This window comes from Urocampus carinirostris, chromosome 16, assembly GCF_059441175.1.
Source record: "Urocampus carinirostris isolate Australia breed hairy pipefish chromosome 16, RoL_Ucar_1.0, whole genome shotgun sequence".
NCBI lineage: Eukaryota > Metazoa > Chordata > Actinopteri > Syngnathiformes > Syngnathidae > Urocampus > Urocampus carinirostris.
The window spans coordinates 32817282-32838005 of record NC_142364.1 but is presented as its reverse complement, the minus strand read 5'-3'; the positions used below and the strand labels follow the sequence as shown (position 1 = coordinate 32838005).

The 20724-nt window shown below is 39.9% G+C and overlaps 2 protein-coding genes across 4 annotated transcripts in view; one reads left to right on the top strand and one right to left on the bottom strand.

Moving 5' to 3' along the window:
• Positions 1-20724, top strand: part of skp2 (S-phase kinase-associated protein 2, E3 ubiquitin protein ligase) — a 30382-nt gene that overhangs the window by 1328 nt on the left and 8330 nt on the right. Inside the window, exons 3-8 of one of the 3 annotated variants that reach the window (XM_088320015.1) lie at positions 2233-2344; positions 6022-6165; positions 12319-12453; positions 12849-12947; positions 13024-13151; positions 13245-13301. In XM_088320015.1, coding sequence (XP_088176141.1) covers positions 2233-2344; positions 6022-6165; positions 12319-12453; positions 12849-12947; positions 13024-13151; positions 13245-13301 — 675 coding nt within the window. The remainder of the gene's footprint in view (positions 1-2232; positions 2345-6021; positions 6166-12318; positions 12454-12848; positions 12948-13023; positions 13152-13244; positions 13302-20724) is intronic. The other 2 variants (XM_088320017.1, XM_088320016.1) reach the window with 2 other exon arrangements.
• LOC148351113 (zinc finger BED domain-containing protein 4-like) lies at positions 13712-20459 on the bottom strand. Its single transcript, XM_088320014.1, has 4 exons — positions 20276-20459; positions 18520-18761; positions 14604-15994; positions 13712-14398 (listed from the first exon to the last, which is right to left on the bottom strand). The coding sequence occupies exons 1-4, from the start codon at positions 20333-20335 to the stop codon at positions 14007-14009; spliced, it is 2085 nt and encodes a 694-aa protein (XP_088176140.1). The 5' UTR covers positions 20336-20459; the 3' UTR covers positions 13712-14006.

Below are 20724 nucleotides of genomic sequence, written 5' to 3'. Positions count from 1 at the left end.
AAAGAAAAGTGCATTTCTCAGGGATCAGAATTTTCCGTGGATTTCCGCTGTTTTTGAATCCCAAAGGCATTCCGACTTTTTCACTTTTTCTCTTGCGTAGCAAACAAATTCAAAATCAAATTCAAAATCCGACTGTCTCACTCTTTCCTTTATTGCTCTGGCGCACCCTGGCGGCCGTTAGAAAAATTGGCCGCATTGTCGCACAAGCTGCAGGGACTGAACTGCATCTTGCAGTATTTACAAAAAAATCAGTTATGTGGGCAAATTATTTTAATCTTCTAAAAATGTTACTTAAATGATAAATATAAGCATGGTTTTGGACAAGTAAATTGCCTAAAACCCAGGTTTTTTTGGGGGGGGGGTGGCTTTGGGGGGGCTCCGCCCTGGTTTATTCCTGGACGCTGGCTATTTCAGCTGAAAATGAAAATCTCCATTCTGATCCCTGATTTCTGTGCTAGTTTCTTTTTTGTGATAACTCAATCATAGTGATGTGCAAACTTACAAAGACTAGTTTTGTTCTGTACTGGACTTGTGGTGCGTTCAAAGACTTAACTCCCAGTCTAAACTCGCATATTTAAAGAAATGAGGTGTCTGAACGTTAGGGGGACGGTACGTGTATGTCGTAAAAGTAATTATCAAGAATTATGTTTTTAAAAAAAGATTCACTCAATAACGCTAATTGTATCAATATCACAAGCTTGTCTGAGAAGAAATAAATTCCTGTGAAAGGTCCTATCAATGTACACGTTTATGGCCGGAGGACGCGAGGGCTGGCGCGCAGTATTGTGTTGAAAATAACACATGGGCAATTGATACCCTTGAGTGTTGTTAAATGTTATCAATCACATCCCTCAAATTTACATACTTCAACGTGTTTCTTATTTCCATTTGAATCGCTGAATGTTTGACCATAGTTGTGAAGCAATACTAAAATCCTTTCCATTTTTATCGCCACATACCAAACTGGAATGGCTGTGCGGCATTAGAGCATAACCCGTGTTGCGACGCAAAACCATTATTGGGTGGCATTTCCCTTTTTGGCAGAGTCATTCACCTCTAGAGTAAAATATTGTGATCCTAGCCAAACCTATTCTGTCATAAGAGAATATATTGTCTAATAATGGCTTCAGGGTCAGCAAAACTACATCTGTCAAGGCCGCTTTTATAGGCAGTTTTAACATCTGGGGTAACATATCTGATTGCCTGCAACAGATTTGTTGAAATTGAAGGCTGTTCTTGCCTGATTGAGGGGAATGTCTTCCTGGAAAAACTGCTGAATCAGCAAATCAAAAGTGCACAGTGATATTTTTTGGGAGCATTTTACCTCTAGAGTGCCCTACATGATTGCATGAAAAAATGTGTCCCTCGCCCAGCCTTGTGGCCTGGAAGAGTGGAATGTCTTTTTGGGAAAAAACGCTAAGTCGTCAAAAGCAAAAGATAGTCAGATTTTTTTGTATCTAAATTAACATACCTGACAGCCTGTAAAAGATGGTTGTGTTCTAACCTCCTTCCCCCCTTTTCTTCGGTGGACTGACACACCGACGGCAAACACATACATACCTATATCCCTAACGTAAACATTATTTAATATTCCAAGTGTTTATTGTCATATGCACAGTAAAGAAGCACAATGAGATTCTTATTTTGCTGTCCACACAGTTGCCAGCGTGATAAATCTGAGAAACTATATACAATCAAGATTGCCCCCTTTGCTGACATGTGATAAATGGCAAATTTCTGTCCAATGTTGTTGCATACTCAAAATGATATATTCCCCTCAAACTGTAATCATCAGTGATGATCAGTTATGTTCAGTTTAAAGTTTAGTAGACACTTAATATAAGGAGAGAGAATATTATTTTTTGTTTTAAACTTGCAAGGATAACAGGATGGAGAGCCTAAACCTCCTGATAAGAAATTCCAACCTTGTCTAAAAGCTATCCATTGAGCCCTTTCTTTTCATTAGATCTTCTAGGTTAGAAGAGCAGATATGCTCTAGAAGGTGTGGAATCAAAGATCAGTAACATGATCGTACAATAGTGACTATGATGTTAACAGTTCATAAGAGTCAACACAAGAAAACAAAAGTGTGCATTAATACTTAAAATAATGAACTGGCATCCTATGCAATTGTATTTGCATGGGTACAATTTTAAAAACAGAATAAAGTTACAAATAATCTCATCAAATTTTCTTCATGTTTTTTTCCCGTGTTGATTTGTTTTCCTTCAGGCATCTCATGGGACCACCTTCCGGACGAGCTGATCCTCCGGGTCCTTGTTTTCCTTCCACTGCATGACCTCCTCAAGACGTCCCTGGTTTGCAGACGCTGGCATCGCCTGGCGTAAGCATTGAGTTGATTTTTAAAGCCACAACGACTGTTATACAGCGCCTCTTAGTTGTGAAGAAATATTGATATTACAGTGTAGGGTTGCACAATTTTTGAAAAAAACTATTTGCGATTTTTCTGACCTGTATTGTAATTTCGATGCAATTTTTAATTTCAAAAGAAAATTGCAATTTCTGTGGTAGTTTTTTGGGGGAGAACTTAAACATAGTAACATGCAAATTTACCTTGAAGATGACGTTATCACAGAGTATAAGACTAACAGAATAACAACTATAGATCTACAGATAAAAACAGAATTGCAGATGAATAAATTGTCTTTCTTGTCATTATGCAAAAGTACAACAAAATTGGAGGGATTCTCCTTTCAGTGCAGGAAAGCGATTTCGAGAGCGGCTGGGTAGCTGCACGCTAGCATAGGGTAACTGCGACTTCAGCAAGGTGTCCGGCGCTCTTGGCGACGGACAAAATATGTGTGTCGCAAATGTAGCGGTTTCCTACAAATTGTAGCTCCAGGTGATCCATTTCATGGGTAATAGATCTGGCGTTGGTGACTATCCACGTTCAGCTGAGGCGGCTTAAGAGTTGTTAGCCTAGCTTTTAGCTTTCCCTTTGACACCACCTCAGTTGATTCCAAAAGTGATAAAAATCCACAGAGCACTCACTAGTGATCAGCATTTCTTTGCACTCTTATGACTTTCCTTAGAGTCCAATTTAATTGATTAATTTTTTTCAATATAACAGGCCACTGAAGCTCCAATCTCTCGCCTTTGGCTAGTTGTGGAAGGGCCGTTTGACTGACAGCTTACACCGGCCCATCAGTCGCACACACTGCATGCAAACTTTGCCCTGCCTTTATTGGCTAGTGCCATTAAACCGTGCCTCTAAGTCAGACCTGGGTGCTCCGGTCCTGGAGGGCCATACGTCCTGCCAGATTTTGAAGTTTGCTCTTCTTTAACTCAGGTGATACAAATTATAACCTCGTTAGCAAGCTAGCAAGTGCTCGTTAACGATACCGGTGATTGGAATCACCTGTATTGGATCAGAGAAACCTCAAAAATCATGCAGAACATACGGCCCTCCAGGACCGGAGTGCCCAGGTCTGCTCTAAGTGGTCAGCGCTGTTTAAACCAGAACTGTAACAATTCTTGTTGGCCAAACACTCAATCAGTCAAATAACGAACAGGAACTATAAACCGCTGAAAAAAACAATGTCTCGCGGTGACACTACTGCACTACGTCACATCGCGATATCTATTCAATTTCGGTTAATCGTGCGGCCCTATTACAATGGCCCCCACATTTGCGCTACTCGAGTTACGAGAAATTCAAGATATAAGATGTCTTTCGAAGAAAAAAAAATGCCCGACATAAAGACAATCCAAGTTACAAGATATTCCAGATAATACCTCTAGAGGGGTGAGTGTTTGAGACCGCTGTCTGCCAGGATCATTTCGTTCCAGCTGGCATGTGCATGTTCCTGCCATACAGATCTGATCCCGCGCACTTGTGTTGTGTTTTGTTTATCGTGTTCCCTCACTCCTCCACCACCACGCATACACCTCCATTTGCAACTTTTTGTCTTCAATGGCAATTGCTCATAATAACCTGACATTTTATATAGTTTAAAATCATAATTATCCCATTACTGTATTCCTATGTTCAGTTACTATCAAATGCATTTTAAGTACTGTGCTTTATCAACATTTATTTTTACAAACAACTTCTGTACCTTCAAATTGTAATCTTAACCATCAGAGCCACTACGCCCTGACTCTGCTATTTAGCGTTTTCTTCTTCTCATGTCTGAGGTGAAAAGTGTTTTATTTTCCAAGAGATGATTGTAGTGATGGGCAGTTGTGATGTTATTGGAGCACAAGGTAAAGAAGAGGTAGTGATTGTATATCAGAATGCAGAATACAATGCGCGATAAAAATCTGCGGAAAAAGTAAATTGCGATATAGCAAGTGATTACTTTAGTTCTTATGAGGAAATGTTTTTTTGAGATGCGTGAAATTCTAGGTGCAAGCTTGATCCGGGAACCATTTGATCCCCTTAATTTATTCCAGGGCTGTAGCTCGAATTGCTTGTGTAGTGAGCTAATTTATATTTGATATGAAATAATTGGTCCGTTCTCGTCATCCCGAAAAGTATCCAAGTGAACTTTAAATAGCTATAAAGTAGAGGTCAACTGTTTATCGGATGGATATTGGCACCTATATTTGGGGATTTGACGGATATCGGTATCAACATTTTTATTAATCCGACGGGCCAATTATTTAGGCTCAGATACAGCAAAGCCTTTCTCTCCCTTCTGTATTTGACGCCACCCACTTGTGCCTTCTGGCTGCATAAATTACTCGGAGTGGAGCCACTAAACCAGGACGAACTTTGTTAGAGCGGAGTTAACGGCGGCAGTTCAGCTTGCTCCTGAGTCCTGACATGCCTGTGAATCAAGACCGCTGATAATATTGTGTGTATTATTGAGAGATAGCGTAAAAAGTGTGTTTAAGCGGTTTTGGTTCAGGTAGAGACTAATATATTAGCTCATAACATAAGATTGTCAATCTGGCTCTAAAACAGAGTGCCTACACTTTCAAATTGTGGGCCCAGTTGAAATTACGATACTTTTTTTTTTAAGCTAATTTAAATCGTGTTTGTTGTATTGACATTTTCATTTACTGGGAAAAAAACAGGGCTATATTTAAGTTTTTTTTTAAGGGTTGCTGTTGAGCCTTCTTTTGCTTCCTGTACTGTTACTTCTTTTGTTTAAGTAAAAGATTATTCATGTTAGTTGTGTTAAAATTCTAATTTACTCTAAAAGGTTTTTGGGAGCTATTTAGGTTTTTTCGTACCTTTTTGTACGAGTTGCTGCGGATCCTAATTTTTGTCCTGGACTTTTAATCTTGATTAGTCAAGTTGTGTTGAAATTCAAATGCATTTATTATAAAATGACAACTATTAAAATTTCATTTGAATTTGTAACAAATGTTCTTAGTTTTTTTAGTATTATTACAAATTTCTTACAGCAATGTTTAAACTTTTACAGCGAATAATTCTCGGCTCCAAATAACGGCCTCTTTTCATTATTAATGATCTGTATCGGCCTTAAAAAACCCGTATTGGTCGACCCTTAGTGGTAGCCTCTGTAAAAGCTCAAAGCTGGATTTTCCATCGAAAGCAGAGCAAGATTAAAAAAAACTTAAATTTAACTAAAATTCATTTATCTAAATTATTGTGTATAGAGGTATTTGTATAAAAAGGGAACACTATTCTCACTTGATTTGAAATAATTAGCATGAACACATGAAGTAGTAGTTGTCGATAAACATTTTCTCAGTATAATAATAATAATGACCTGTTTACGGCCATACCACCCTTAGGAATACCAAATGCTGTAAATATGTCATTTGGTGCACGCTCTGCAGCGTCAGCACTTACTGCACCCCACCTGTACAGTCAATTAAAGTAATTTTCCCCAAGGGGACCAAATACATTGAATTAATGTTATTATGTATCACGATTACTTGAATATCGTGGTACTTAAACAATATTTTTCGTTGTTATTTCTAGGCCGTATTTGGTGTGCAGTTTTGGAGCTGCTTCCCGAAAGTGCACACATTTTGCAAAACGATGCACTTCATGGTTTCACTTTACCTCGCATGTTTTTTCAGGTTTGATGAGTCTCTGTGGCAGAGTGTGGACCTGGAAGGGGTGACTGATATGTCTTTGGCACTACAGCAAGTTTTAAAAACTGGGGTTCGCAGGCTAAGATGTCCTTGCTCATTTATAAGAAAACCACACTTGCCTGGCTTAGGGTGAGTTCAGGTGATCGCCTATTTCAGTTTAGTGAAGTGTTGAATGGAATATTGTTGATTTACTATTTTTATTTTCCTTTTGGGTGCACAGATACAAATAAAGTATGCAATAAATTAGAAATTAGGTTTTTTATTACATTATTTCAAATGGGCAATGAGCGAGTACTGATGTCTGTGTTGGCACTAGTCTAAGTTATCAGTATTAGGGAGGCACTTAAATGAAAACTTGGGTCCAACTGACGATTATTTTAATAAGCGGTGAATCAGTTAATTATTTTTTCAGATTAATCTCTTAATCAGATGATTAAAACACATTTTCTTATTTGCTCCTCTATTCAAATATTGCTGTTTTAGACGGACAGAAAAATAGTGCACGAAACAACAGATTATTCTATAATACCGAGTGTGATAAACATTTCCAATGTGCAAATGATAGATAATATGCTTAAGAATCTGCCCCTTGTGTTGAGTTAGATATGTCATCATTATTATTTTTCTTATACTGTATTTATTAATTTATTTTTAAATTTGTGTTCAGTGTATTTCTCTAGCACGTTCTGTCCCCTTGAAATTTGTTAACTTTAAGTGTTTGACTATTTGATTTCAATTTTATTTGTAATGATACAATGTTTAATAAAAGGGATACTTTTTTAAAAACGGTCTTAAGCACCGTCTGCCGGATCAAAGTGGTATTATAACTTTACAACAAAATGCAATGCACTTACGGCATAAGTATTGATTTCACGTGCTTAGTGGCTCATAAATCGCATGACTATAGATTGATGAGGAAATTAGTTTCCCACGCTTTTAATAATCACTTTTAATAGGTTTTTTTTTTCGATATGCTGTCGCAGCCCTAGTCCAGACCAAGAATAGCAGAATATCAAAACAAAGCAGCACAATGACTGAAAATCATATTAGCTCTCTTGGTGAGGCTCATGTAATGAAAAATTACAATTTCTCAACCTCATTGCAGCGAGAAATCAAACCCGTTTCGCTGAGGCAACCGCATCAAATCCTAGGCACTAGACCGCGTATATGTATATATAATAGATATAAATATATATACATACACACACCGTAAATTCCGGGCTATAGAGCGCACGTGATTATAAGCCGCACCCACCGCATTTTAAGAGGAAAACCGATTTTGTACTTACACAAGCCGCACCAGTATATAAGCCGCATGCGCCCACATTAAAAAATGTAACACAAAATTAACCCAGACCTGACTTTAAGTACCGCGATTGTAACTGAATATCCTTCATTATAAGTAGATAGATGATAGATAGATACTTTATTCATCCCCGAAGGGAAATTCACATTTCCAGCAGCATCCCTGAGCTGAGAACAATACAATAATAAAGCAAAAAGAATACAATATACAAATACCCACTGTGACGTGCAAATGCCCACTGTAGCGTGTTATATAGAATATATTAATAGTGCTACACAGGCTACATGAACGGAAAAGGATACCGTACTTGAGGTCTGATGCGGACCGGCAGAGTCCAGGTCCCGTTGAAAGTAATCCAAAGAAAAAAGTGTATATTTCCAAAGGTAAGGGTGGGAAAAATATATATCCACTATTGTCCGCCGTGTCCACAAACACTCACCTTTATCAGTCCCCACTTCCCGTCACCCCGCGTTTGTTACGCCCCTTCTTTTTAATTCGCCTGTCAAAACATCAGAATAAGTGTCCAAAATAAATACATTACAAAAATATACTGTTGCAAATACATATTATACATGGTTACACACATTTACTAAGAAAGACGGTACACCGAGAGAGTTTTCAAAGCTTTAATAATAATAATATAACTTTCATCCGGGCAGTTAATGGTAGCAACACGCTCGCAACACAGTAAACGGGTCTGTTAAAAAAACATACCGTACTTCTAAAAATCACGGTAAACCGTCCTCACCTTCCTCCTTAGAACAGAAGCCATTAAAGTAGTCTTCCTCAGTGTCGCAAAGAAACTTTGTCATATAGACGTCGTCCCACGCTCCTATCCACTCCTGATTCTGTGCCCTCCTCTTCGTCACGCAGCAGACCGGCTTTTCGGAACCCGTTGGTGATGGTGGATTTTTTGATGCTGCCCCACGCTGTCAGGATCCACTGGCAGACTTGCGAAAAAGTTGCCTTTCGCATGCGGCCAGCTTTAGTGAAAGATTTATCGCCGCTAGTCAAGCCAAGAAGTTGCAGTCTTCCTCGGCGCATATAATCCACTGGTCTAAATCTTACCTTTTGTACTCGAGCGCCGCTGGCGGGCGTTAGAAAAATTACATAAATTGTTCCGCATGACTGAATAAGCTACAGGGTTGAAAGTTTGGGGGAAAAGTAGCGGCTTACAGTCCGGAATTTACGGTGTGTATATATGTGTGTGTATATATATATATATATATATATATATGTATATATGTATGTGTGTTTGTGTGTGTGTGTGTGTACTGCTGAACATTACTTTCATATATTTTCGGTTCCTTACGTACGACTAAAGTACTGTAGTTCAAGCCTTTTATTGTTTTAATATTGATCATTTTGGCAAAAAAAAGTAGGGATTTTTGGTTTCCTTTTCTCAAATAATTTGCGTATTTCATCTGACCAATAAAAATGTGTTTTTTAATTATTATTTTTTTTAAGGTCAACTTACAAATAATTATGTTCAGTTACACACTCAATACTTTGTCGGGATCCTTTTTGCGGAAATTACTGCTTCAACGCTGCGTGGCATGGAGGCAATCAGCCTGTGACACTGCTGAGGTGTTATGGAGGCCTTTCACAGTGGCATTTAAGCTCGTCCACAGTGTTGGGTCTGGTGTCTCTCAACTCCCTCATCACCATCATCCCACAGATTCTCTATTTGGTTCAGGTCGGGAGAGTTGGCTGGCCAGTTGATCACAGTAAACCATTTGCCAGTGGTTCTGGTAATGTGAGCAGGTGCCAGGTCGTGCTGAAAAATAAAATCTTCATCTCCATGTAGCTTTTCAGCAGATGGAAGCATGGAGTGTGCCAAAATTTCCTGATAGCAAGCTGCATTGACCCTTGATAAAACCCAGTGCACCAACACCAGCAGCTGATATGGCGCCCAGGCTCTTACCGACTGGGTACTTGACACCGGACTTCAAGCATTTTGGCATTTCTTTCTTACCAGTCTTCCTCCAGACTCTGGCACCTTGATTTCTGAACGACATGCAAAATTTGCTTTCATCCGACAAAAGTACTATGCGCCACTGAGCAACAGTCCAGGTCAGCTGTTTCTGCCGCTATTCTGTTTCAAAAGTGGCTTGACCTGGGCAATGTGGCACCTGTAGCCGATTTCTTGCACATGGCTGTGTATTGTTGTTCTGGATGCTTCTACCCCAGACTCAGTCCGCTCCTTCCTATAGTCTGGAATCGGACGTTCTCCACAATTTTCCTCAGGGTCTGCTCACCTCTTATGGTTGTGCAGCGTTTTCTGCCACACGTTTTTGTTCCCAGAGACTTCCCACTAAGTGCCTTGATACAGCACTCAGGGAGCATCCTATTTGCTCGGAGATTTCTTTTTGGTTCTTACCCTCTTGCCTGAGTGTGTCAATGGTGCCATTCTGGACAGCAGTCAGGTCATCAGTCTTAACCAGTAAAAGTAAGGGCGGCAGTAGCTCAGGAGGTAGAGCGCTCGTCAAGGGATCCCAGTTCGAATCCCGGCTCTTCCATGTTACATGTCGAAGTGTCCTTGGGTAAGACACTGAACCCCTAATCCCCCCAATAAGTAGGTTAGCGTCTTGCATGGCTGCATACAAGGCCGCTATTGGGAAATGTCGAGCACATTGTAAAGCGCTTTGGGAAGTCATTGACTTGAAAAGCGCTATATAAATGCAGATCATTTCATTTAACCATGATTGCGGTTTTGAGTAATGAACTATGCTGGGAGTTTTTAACAGCCACGGGAATCATTTGCAGGTGTGTGGAGTTAACTCACTGATTCAGATGATTGTCAGTAGCTTGTTAAAAGCACCTAAACATGATACGCTCATTTTTTGATATGTGTACATATTGGGTATTCATGAGCTGTATGCCAAAATTATTAATACCAAAACCATTAAAGACCTGAAATATCAGTAGGTTTGCAATGAATATATGAGAGCGCGTGAGCGAGCACGCGAAATGCACAACTAAATTCATAATTATCTCTGACAAAAAAAATGAGAACTCACAAAAATGCAGTAGATTTTATCGATGCTACTGGTGGCACACTGGTTAGGATTGGGCGGTGAGTGCCGCAACCTGGATTCTATTCCCATTGCATCCAACTTCCAAGTTTGAACTGAGAAAAAGTGAAATAAAACATAATGTTAATTTTTTTCCCCTCAAGGTGCTTCTTTTGATTTAAATACAAAGGCTGGTTCAAAACACTACTGAATCTTTGGACAAAGAGTGCCAACGATAGCCGTGGTCTCAATTTCTCATATGGCCTTCTGGAAACAGTCTGTGTAGGCCTTGGCCAAATTATTATTATTTTTTTTTTTTCACAAGAAAAGTTCATAAAAAAAATAAAATCTAATTTTGACACAAAATAACCCATTCATATCTGCACAGCTTATCCTCAGTAGGGTTGCCGGGGTTCTAGAGCCCATCCCAGCTCTCTTCGGGCAGTGGGCAGGGGACACCCTGAACTGATTGCCAGCCAGTGTCAGGGCACACAGAGACGGACAACTCACTCGCTCATTCGCACTTAGGGACAATTTAGACCGGCCAATCAACATGAAATGCATGTTTTTGGGAATGTGGGAGAAAACCGGAGTGCCCGGAGGAAGCCCACGCAGGCACAGGGGGAACATGCAAACTACACACGTAGAGGCTGCAGTAGCTGGACTTGAACCCTGAACCTCCACACCGTGGGACTGTGTGCTCACCACCCTCCTGCCATGATGCCTGAAACGAAATAATTTGAATGAATAATAATCGGGAATAAATACATATTTAACTAATAATGATAAACGACTGAAGAAACCACATATAGTTGCTGACCAGAAATATTTTATTCTTTTTATTCAGTTTAATTTCCTATATTAACAGTTCTTTAGAATGAATGGAACCGTGAACATGACCTGTGCCAAACATTGCTTCTCTTGCTTATCTCTTTTTAACATCTAGCGGCGCTTCTTTTCTCATGCATTGTCGAGTTATCAGATTGCAAACTGAATTGGTAGATCAAAAATATCAAATCAATATTTTTTTTCTCCTGGCCTGGCCCCTCTGTCAAATTTTCAAACCCATTGTGTGTGTCCATTCAAAAGGTTGCCCCTCTCCTGCTCTAGTAGGTTCATTTACTTCCTAATGGACCCTTAGATAGCCTATGTCGTGCGTGACGTCACAGTCAAAGCTGGAGGCAAAAGAATACTCCGTGCTGGTCAACACACTGAAAAAACCCAGCTTTTGTTTCTGCTGGTTCGCTATTAAAATGTCATGTGTGTTTGTGTGCCATAATGGGAGAAAAAGCATTAATGATCGAAAAAGAAGTTTTTCTGGATCCGAGCGGACACTCCCGATCAAACAAAAATAAGAGTTGTGGCAAATGCATTCAATCGAAAAGATTGGATCGAGGCACTCATCAAAAATGCTTGGGTTTGCAGCACACACTTTATATCAGATAAGAGAAATTAAACGTTCGGGATTGTTGCTTTCAACTACATACAGTATTTTTTTATTACAGCTAAGTATCCTGCTATTTTTTTTTTAGCTTCAGCTAACAGTTAGCGTGTAGTCTAAGATGCTTCTCCTAAATAAAAACAATAAATACAAGAATAATTAAATGTATCCAAAAAATTACTTGCATTGTGTGCCCAACAATTGTTGGCAATGAGTGATGAGCTACTGTTTGCATTTAGGCTACATGATAACGGTTAGCTGAAGCTAAGAAAATAAAGCGATACAATTTTTTTTTCCTCAGATCTCGGCACACAAACATCCAACATAACGAGAGTTAGCAGCAACGACTGCTTTCTTTTCATCTGTCTTCTGACCAGCGCGAGTATTTTTTTATCATTTTTTTCCCTCCAGGCTAAGCCCGCCTACCGGATACGTCACAATGTTTATAAACAAATGAAAGGGCCTATGGTTGTTAACTTGTAAAACGTATAACCATCTTGTTGCATTTTTCTTTTCATCAGCACACTGCAGATTGTGGAACTTGACATTTCCAGCTCCATCGTCACGGCAACTTGCCTTGAAAACATCATCTGCAACTGTCATTTGTTAGAGTGTCTTAGTCTGGAGGGGCTGCAACTCTCCGAAACTATTATCAGGTTAGTCCTTATTTATCCATCCATCCATTATCTGCACCGCTAATCCTCAGTAGGGTCCCCATCCCAGCTATCTTTGGGCAGTGGGCAGGGGACACCCTGAACTGGTTGCCAGCCAGTCGCAAGGCACACAGGGACAGACAATTTGCTCGCTCATTCACACCTAGGGACAATTTGGACCAGTTCTTATTTACTATCGTTTGTTATTCTTTCTACAGACTTGTTTAACTTGGATTTCGTTACAAAGGACAGGCTTTAATTTGTTATCATGAGTCCTTACGACTATAATATGAAATGTTCAGGCTTGGTCCTGCGAATCAAGGTGATTGGTCTGGTCAGACTGGATTTTTTTTTCATCCTGATCTTACCTCTTGTTTCTATAATGTTGACATTTGCAGTAGTCTGGCTAAAAACGTGCACCTACGGCTGCTGAACTTGAGCGGCTGCTCCGACTTCTCAGCCGATTCTCTCGCTCGCATGCTCCGATCCTGCTCCAGGTTCGTTTTCAAAATGCACCCGCTGTATATCGGACCTCCTCGGTCCTGATTTACTTTTGTTGTCTCTCTTTTGCAGAATAGAACATTTAAACATATCGTGGTGCCACTTCACAAGTAACCACGTGAAGAGCGTGGTTGACCACGTAAGCCCAACTGTGACGCACCTCAACCTCAGTGGATACAGAGATGACCTCACGCTAGCTGGTAAGTGTGAAAATGAGTCAGTTAAATTATTATTTGTACCAGGGCTACCAAATAGTACGAATCCTATGTAGTTTATTACGCCAATTTTTCCAGAAAATTTGGAAACACAGGCGCAGACATGGGACCAAGTCACACATGTGCAAGTCTCAAGTAAGTCCCAAGTATTTTTTTCTTGGGCAAGTCAAGTCACAGGCTGTGTCAAGTCAAGTCAAGTCAAGTCCTGTAATAGGTCAAGTCAAGTCCAAGTCAAGTCACCTTTGGCGTACTGTTGTAATTTTAGCTTCAGAATCTGATCTTAATAAAGTGAAAGGCAATATATAAGAAATCAAGTAATCATCCTTGGCTAATGTGCCTAACCTGTAATAAAATATTTGTATCCTAAATACTCATGTTCAGTAAAATACATCATAGACTCAAACAAACAGTGATATCGTCAGTATTTGGTATTTATTGACAGAAAAAGTGATCTGTAGATCGAAACCCAAACTTTTACTTTTTTTTTACTTTTACAAAGTAACAATAACAGCTAAAACAAATACTAACTTACAGAGGATTAAACTGTCACATTTCTCTTGCTCTTTTCTTTGCAGATTTCTCTCTCACACGCTTTCTGTCACTCACTCAAACAGTATATCCATAAGTCAATCCCTTTTTATGAGGAAACAAATAACAGCTAAAACAAATAGCTTATTATTATTAAACTTTGTTACATTTCTCCTCTCTCTCTCACTCACACACTCACACACACTCACACACTCTCACTCACTCACTCACTCACTCACTCACTCACTCACTCACAATGACACAAATTAACTCACTCACTCAGTCACTGTATATCCATCAGTCATTCCCTTTTTACAAGGTATTGCATTTGCAAAATAGAAGATTAGACAGGGTCTTATCTGCAAGCCGAGCTCGATGGGGTCTCATAATGATTCCACCATGGCTGAAGACTCTTTCCACTGGGGAACTTGAGGCTGGCACTGACAAAGCTTTCATTGCAACAGGAAAAAGGGCAGGGAGGACAGCCCTGTTTGCGTCCCAGAAGGACAGACAAGGCTGCCCACAACAAAGAGAAAAATAGTTATTTAGTTGTGTCTCTGGGTTGGTGGTTGGGTCCTGCTTGCGGCGTTTTTTGTAGCCTGAGAATAGGCCAGTGCTGTCTTCTTGCTGGCTTTCGCTTTCCTCCTCTAGGAATTCAGGACTCTGGGATGTTGTGTGAGGTTGCACCTCACGTAGAATCAGATCTAATTAAAACGAAGAAAAAAAAGGGCAAGCGTAAGATCTCATGAGCATTATTCAAAATTGAACATCCACAGTTTGATACGCTTGCAAAATCATCTCTAAAATGGATTATAATACTCATATAACTGTTTTGAATTACATTTCCATAATTTGATAATGGTGACACGCCTAAGTGTACATCACGTTAAAAAAAAAAAATCCACTGACCTTTTACCATGTCAACAATGTTATTCTTGACATCATCGGTGACAAGCACATCATGCTGAAGCCACATCATGGAGAAAGCCGGGTCCAGGACAGCTGACCTGATGTAGACTGGGTCTGCAAATGGCAGCTCTTCCCCTGATGCAGCTGACAACATCTTCACATTAACGAAGATTCCCCGGAACCGTTTCTTCAAAGAGAATTGCAGGCTATGGATCATGCTTCCCAGGAAGCGCACTTGCGGCTTGAGTCTTTCCAAGTGGTGGTTAAGAGACAATACACAGGGGAGGACAGAGCTAATCGTCACAATCTTCTCTCCCTGAGTAAGATCAGTGGCCTCTGCAAATGGCTGTAGCACATCACAAAGTTCCTTCATCAAGTTCCACTCCCTAATTGAGAAGACCAGCTCACTGTGTCCCGTGTTCTGAACAACACTGCACAAGTCCTGGTGACTGAATGAGAGCACTGCCTTGACTTGTCGGAAAGTTGAATTCCACCGTGTGTTTACAGGAGCGGGTATCCCTCGCTGATCAAACTTCTCCTCAAACGCATCTTTAAAGGTGCTGGATGTATGCAAGAGAGAGCTAAGCTTGGAGCATTTTGCAAAGGAACTGTTCATGATCCGTGCATCCTTGAGACCATCACCAACAGCTAACTGCAGAGTATGCGCAAAGCATTGCTGACGTTTAGGGCTTCCTCTGTTGATTGTGCGGTCCACAGTCTCCCAGTCACCTCTGGAGAGGTCTTCCCACAATTCTTCATCATCCAGATTGTCATCATCGGTTACTTCGTCATCTTGATCCTTCGGAAAACAGACTGAAAATGCTCGCTTCATATTCGCAGCATTATCACAGATTATGAAGTCGAGTTTTTTCCGAATGCCATAATCCTCACACAGGGAATCAAAGGCTTCAGCAATGCGCTCTCCTGTGTGAGATCCCTTGAATCTGCTGCATGCCAGCAGGTATGACTTCAGCATGACTCCTTCTGAGGTTGTTAAGACATGGCCAGTGACTCCCAAAAAGCCGCGCATCCTCCTATCTGACCAAATGTCTATGGTAACAGACACATGGTCTACACCAGCAAGAATCACTTTGATCTTTTCTTGCATGTCTGCAACAAGTGATTCTATTGTTGAAGTTATTGTTCTGCGGCAGATAGGCTGGTATTTGGAGTCGACCACAGACATGAAGTGCCTGAAATGTTTATTTTCCGTCATTGAAAGGGGCATGCTACATCCAATCACAAGATCTGTAACAATAGCATTGGTTATGGACTTCTGTTTGGGATGATTTGCTGAATATGCTTCCAGAGGACGAGACTGGATGAACTGTGATATTGCAGGCTGTGTAGTATCAGTGCAGGCGTTTCTTGTCCTTTCATACTCTGCATATCTGTGAAGCAGATGCAAAAACAAGAATGAGATGTCCTGTATGGTTGGGCAGACATGAAATCATGACATATGGTTAAAAAAACAGTTGTTTGAAACTTTCTGTATTTTTTTTATCTATCTTCTGGATGATATTACTTAATATCAAATCAACTGTAACTGAAGCTTTTACCACATTTTTTTACTTTTTTATGCTCATAAAGCTGGTATATCTTAACCATGTGATAGTTAATAAATAAAACAATTTATTTAACATTTCCAACCATGAAATCAAAATTTTTAAAGAAAATAATGAGCTAATATTTATTTTTATACTAAAAAGTTACTAAAAAAAAACTACAAAAAAAACTTCCATAATTGTCGACTTAGTGGTCTTAATTATAAGATTGGATTAACATTATTGTCACTATTTGATTTGGAGACTACTGGCATAACTTTTGATCTAGCCTGCACGATTGAGGCGGTTTTAGCGTGATGACGTTGTAGTCTGATTGGTTGTAGCATAGTCCAGTAGTACACAGAGGCATTTGATCAACGCAGCCTCTCGGATGGTTGGCCAGACTAAACTCGTGTGATGAGTTTATCACACGCTTATCACAGTTTATTAATAGTCGCGATAGCCAGGCTTTATTGTTGCACTTTTATTGCACTTTATTGTTGTCAATGTCTACGCATAGGACAGTGTGGAACGTAATTTCGATTCCGTTTTATGTCAAGTACATTTGAAGGAACTGGCAAATAAAACTGACTTTGACTTGACTATGTACGATCAGCATGCCTGTGAAAAAGAGCGGATCCCCCTGCAGCTGCCGCCAACCCCACACTCTCCCCAATCGTGGAAGGTGCCCTTTTGCCAACACTTCCAAATTATATGCAGATTGAGACTATAACATTAAGGCAAAGACACATTTTTCAGGGATGTGATTTTTCCGCTAATTCGCGGAATTCCGCTTTCGCTCCAAAAATAAAATTTTAAAATTTCCGATTCTTTTAAATGGTAAAAAAAACGATTTCGTCTCGACAGCGTTCCATTTTAGTGTTTCCGTAACTGAAATGAAACGTACTTGCGATTGGTTGAAGTCTCCGTGTTGACCAATAAACGCGCTCCTTATAAAGGCGTAGGAGTATGCCATTGTTCATTTCTCACACGTTTTTGCCGAGTGTTTAAAGAAAGATGTCCGAGATCGAACGCAAAGATGCTCCGCGAGTTAAAGAAATTGCTAAGATCGTAAAAAAACAAGTTTCGATCGGACTGGTTAGAGAAGGAATTATCTACAAATGTTGGTGACCCCGACGTGATCCAATGTAGCGAGCAGAGACGGGAGTCGTAAGCGGAGTGTCAAACAAAGGTGCCAACGAAAGCTGCTTTAATGACATTTAAACTGGCGATAACAAAACAAACACGAGAGTGGCTAGAACCGGCCGAATTAAGAGTCCCCCTAGGAACTCGCTAACTAAACAATGGTTCCGTGGGTGAATTATGTACAACCCACTACAGTACTTTCATTTATAGATAACATCTTCTTCTATAACAAAGACATTTATGGTATGTTCTAATATGAGTTACTTTTCATTTGGTCATGATACAATTATTTGTTCATGAAATTTGAACTCTTCAACATGATTTATGTGTTAACTTAGTAATCACATGAGTTAGATATGATGATATTCTCAGTGATAGTTTTTAATAGCAAAGGCAGTCCAATGTTTTTTAATGTGACTGATTTTGAGTTGACTTAAACTGTAATTTTATATGGGATAGTTCAAAATACATTGAAAATGTATGCTGTTGTTTTGTCTATTTCTTTGTCATCTGAGTGCATTGAAAGTACTTAAAAACACGGAAAACCCATGACCTCCGGGGGGCTTCGCCCCACTTCTCCCCCCACCAGGGCACTGCCCTGGACCTAGCTGGGTGCCCGCGGCCCCCAGACCCCCGCCTAATTTTCAGATAATTTCACTTTGGTCAAATCACATCCCTGATTTTTGATCATGTACAGTGCACGTGTCCTTCTCAACTTCACCGCTTAGCCTACCCTATTTTCTCAATTAGACAGCCCGTTTATCCGTAGCTCCTAGCTCAATATGCCTGGCTTGTCTTTTGCGTTACCCGTTGTAGGATAGACGAGGCACTATGAGCACAAATGCATTCGTTTTACTCAAACATACTGCAATGTTTATAAAAGTAAATGAATGAAGCATCATTGACGCAGGTTACGATAACCTCTCGTCTCTGCATAAGAATGTCACAATGATAAACTGAAACCCCCCTGTGCAGCGGCTAAATCGCCCTGCCGCTCACTCTTAGCTAACAACCAAAGAGTAAGCAACTGGACTTTTTAGAGATTGAGCTGTAGATGTTCCTCATGGAAGTTCCTCAAGCTCAAATTAGAAGTCCAGTTGCCTACAACTAAACTGTATGGATAAAATGACCTGGGTGAATGACAATATTCACAGACATTAGCCAACATCCAACTCACCAGATATTAACACATTGACAAACAGATATTAACACTGACAAACACTTACTGGGCAGAATGGCTCTTCAAATGTCGGATGAAATTTGAGGTGGTGGTCTGGCTGTCCGAAATTTTCCCGTTGCAAAATTTGCACTGCGCTGTTCGCCGTTTACCTTCTTCACAGAAGTTTTTGAAGCCAAAAGTTACTACCCTCGGAGCAGACATGCTGACTTCAGGTGGTTGCCGTGGAGGTGTGTGGCGCATGGGCAGAGTGGGCGTGACATGAGAGCGTTTCTCAGCCCGCATCCCGTACTGTAATTGTCAACATTATTTAAATAATGAAATATATATATATATATGAACACGCAAGTCATTCAAGTCATCGTGGCTCAAGTCAAGTCAAGTCCCGAGTCTTAGATTGCCAAGTCCAAGTCAAGTCACAAGTCATAAAAACAGCGACTCGAGTCGACTCGAGTCCAAGTCACTAAGTCTCAAGTCCCCATGTCTGCACAGGCGTACCTCTACAATCGGGATTAATTAGTTCCCGGCTCATGCTCGCATCTAGAGTTGCTCGTATCTCAAGCAAATTTTACCAATACAAAATGATTGAAAACCAATCAATTCATTTCCAGCCTCCCAAAAGCATTCAAGTTAACCCTAAATAGCTAAAAAGCACACCCCCTGATTACAAAAAACACTCAAATAGTAATTGAACATAAAATAGAGTAATAAGAGAAAAAAATATGATAATAAAATGACTTTAATGTCTGTAATTGTAGCGTCTGGAAATTCTCAAATTGGGATTTTCTCTTATATGTCTGGCAAGATTTTTGTTCGAAAGACCTTTTATATCTCTAATTTCTTGTATTTTGAGATGCACATATGTAAAGGTATACCCACATACACTAAGAAACCTAAAGGAAAAATCAAGCAATACTCCTTTTTATATCTAAAATTTTGACTGTTTTCTGAACAAAATCGCTCAAAGAAGGCATTGAGTTGAATCATAATTTTCTAGCATTTAGTTCCTTTTGAAATGCCAATTCCTCAATAAAAACAGTCAACATTCACGATCGACCAAAATGGGTTTTTCAAACAGGTTATTAGTATTAAGAGGACCCAATAATAATTTGCTGTTTAAGCTTCAATATTGGCATAAAACGTTTTTAATATTGCAAAAAGAAACAAAGAAAATTTGTTCTAAATTCAAACAAGTTTAATAACGCTCTGAATCGTTTCACTGTAAATAAATTAGGATTTCAACACAACTAACATGACTAATCTTTCACAAGACTAATTAGTGTGGTATTCCTCTGTAGTCTCCCAAAGCCATACAGCACAATAGGTTTGAAATGTGTTTTACTTTGCAAACAATAAATAGGGCAGTCGGATTCAATTCAATTCAAACATTTATTTACACAGGGAAATCCAATGAAACTAGGGGGTCTCATTTCATCATTGGTCTGGTTAGAGCGATCGGTGAACAACTACATACAATAAACATGCATTACCATAATGCTACTATAGCACACTCTAAATATGCGTTACTATAAGGCTATTACAGTACACTATATAAAGCCTACTTGTGTACAACTATCCTGATCATGAATATTAGAGTGTTTAGCTACATTGGGTCGCCACCAGTGTTCGTGACGTTTGCATTACAATGTCTTAATAAACTCATAATGTATACAACAATTACTTTTTTGTTTTAATCACGCCAATCAATATTCCTTTATAAACATACTGTATTATACAAATTCCGATTGTGACACTTATTCTAACAGAAGTACAGCGCTGAGAAGCATAGGAAAATTGTAGCTCACGTCCAAGGGATTCGGAATTAGGCACAGCACTGGTGTTGTCTGCTTTCGCCTGTGTGTCATTTACTCGATATTTCAGTCACGGGTGGTCCCAAAAGGGGGTGGAGAGAGAAAAAGACGCTTATGTGAAAAATATCTGTGATCAGACAATTATGTCATATTCGTGACAGCCCTAAAACTAGCTCCCACCTGCGGTCTCTGACTGCGGACAGTGCAGAGTGGGGACAGCTTCATTGGCTCTGCCCCCGGTTGCTTATCCAATCAGAAGGCGCCGGGTGGGTAGCTACCGGGACAGAAGGCAGGAGAGAGAGCGAGGCTCATTAATTGTCCCATCGTATAAATAAAATGCTAATAGTGATATCTGTCAAATTTCCAAATATCGCTGCCGATGATCGGCCCGCTCAATAATCTGTTAACCTCTAATCAACATTAGGGGGTGGGAACGGTGCTAC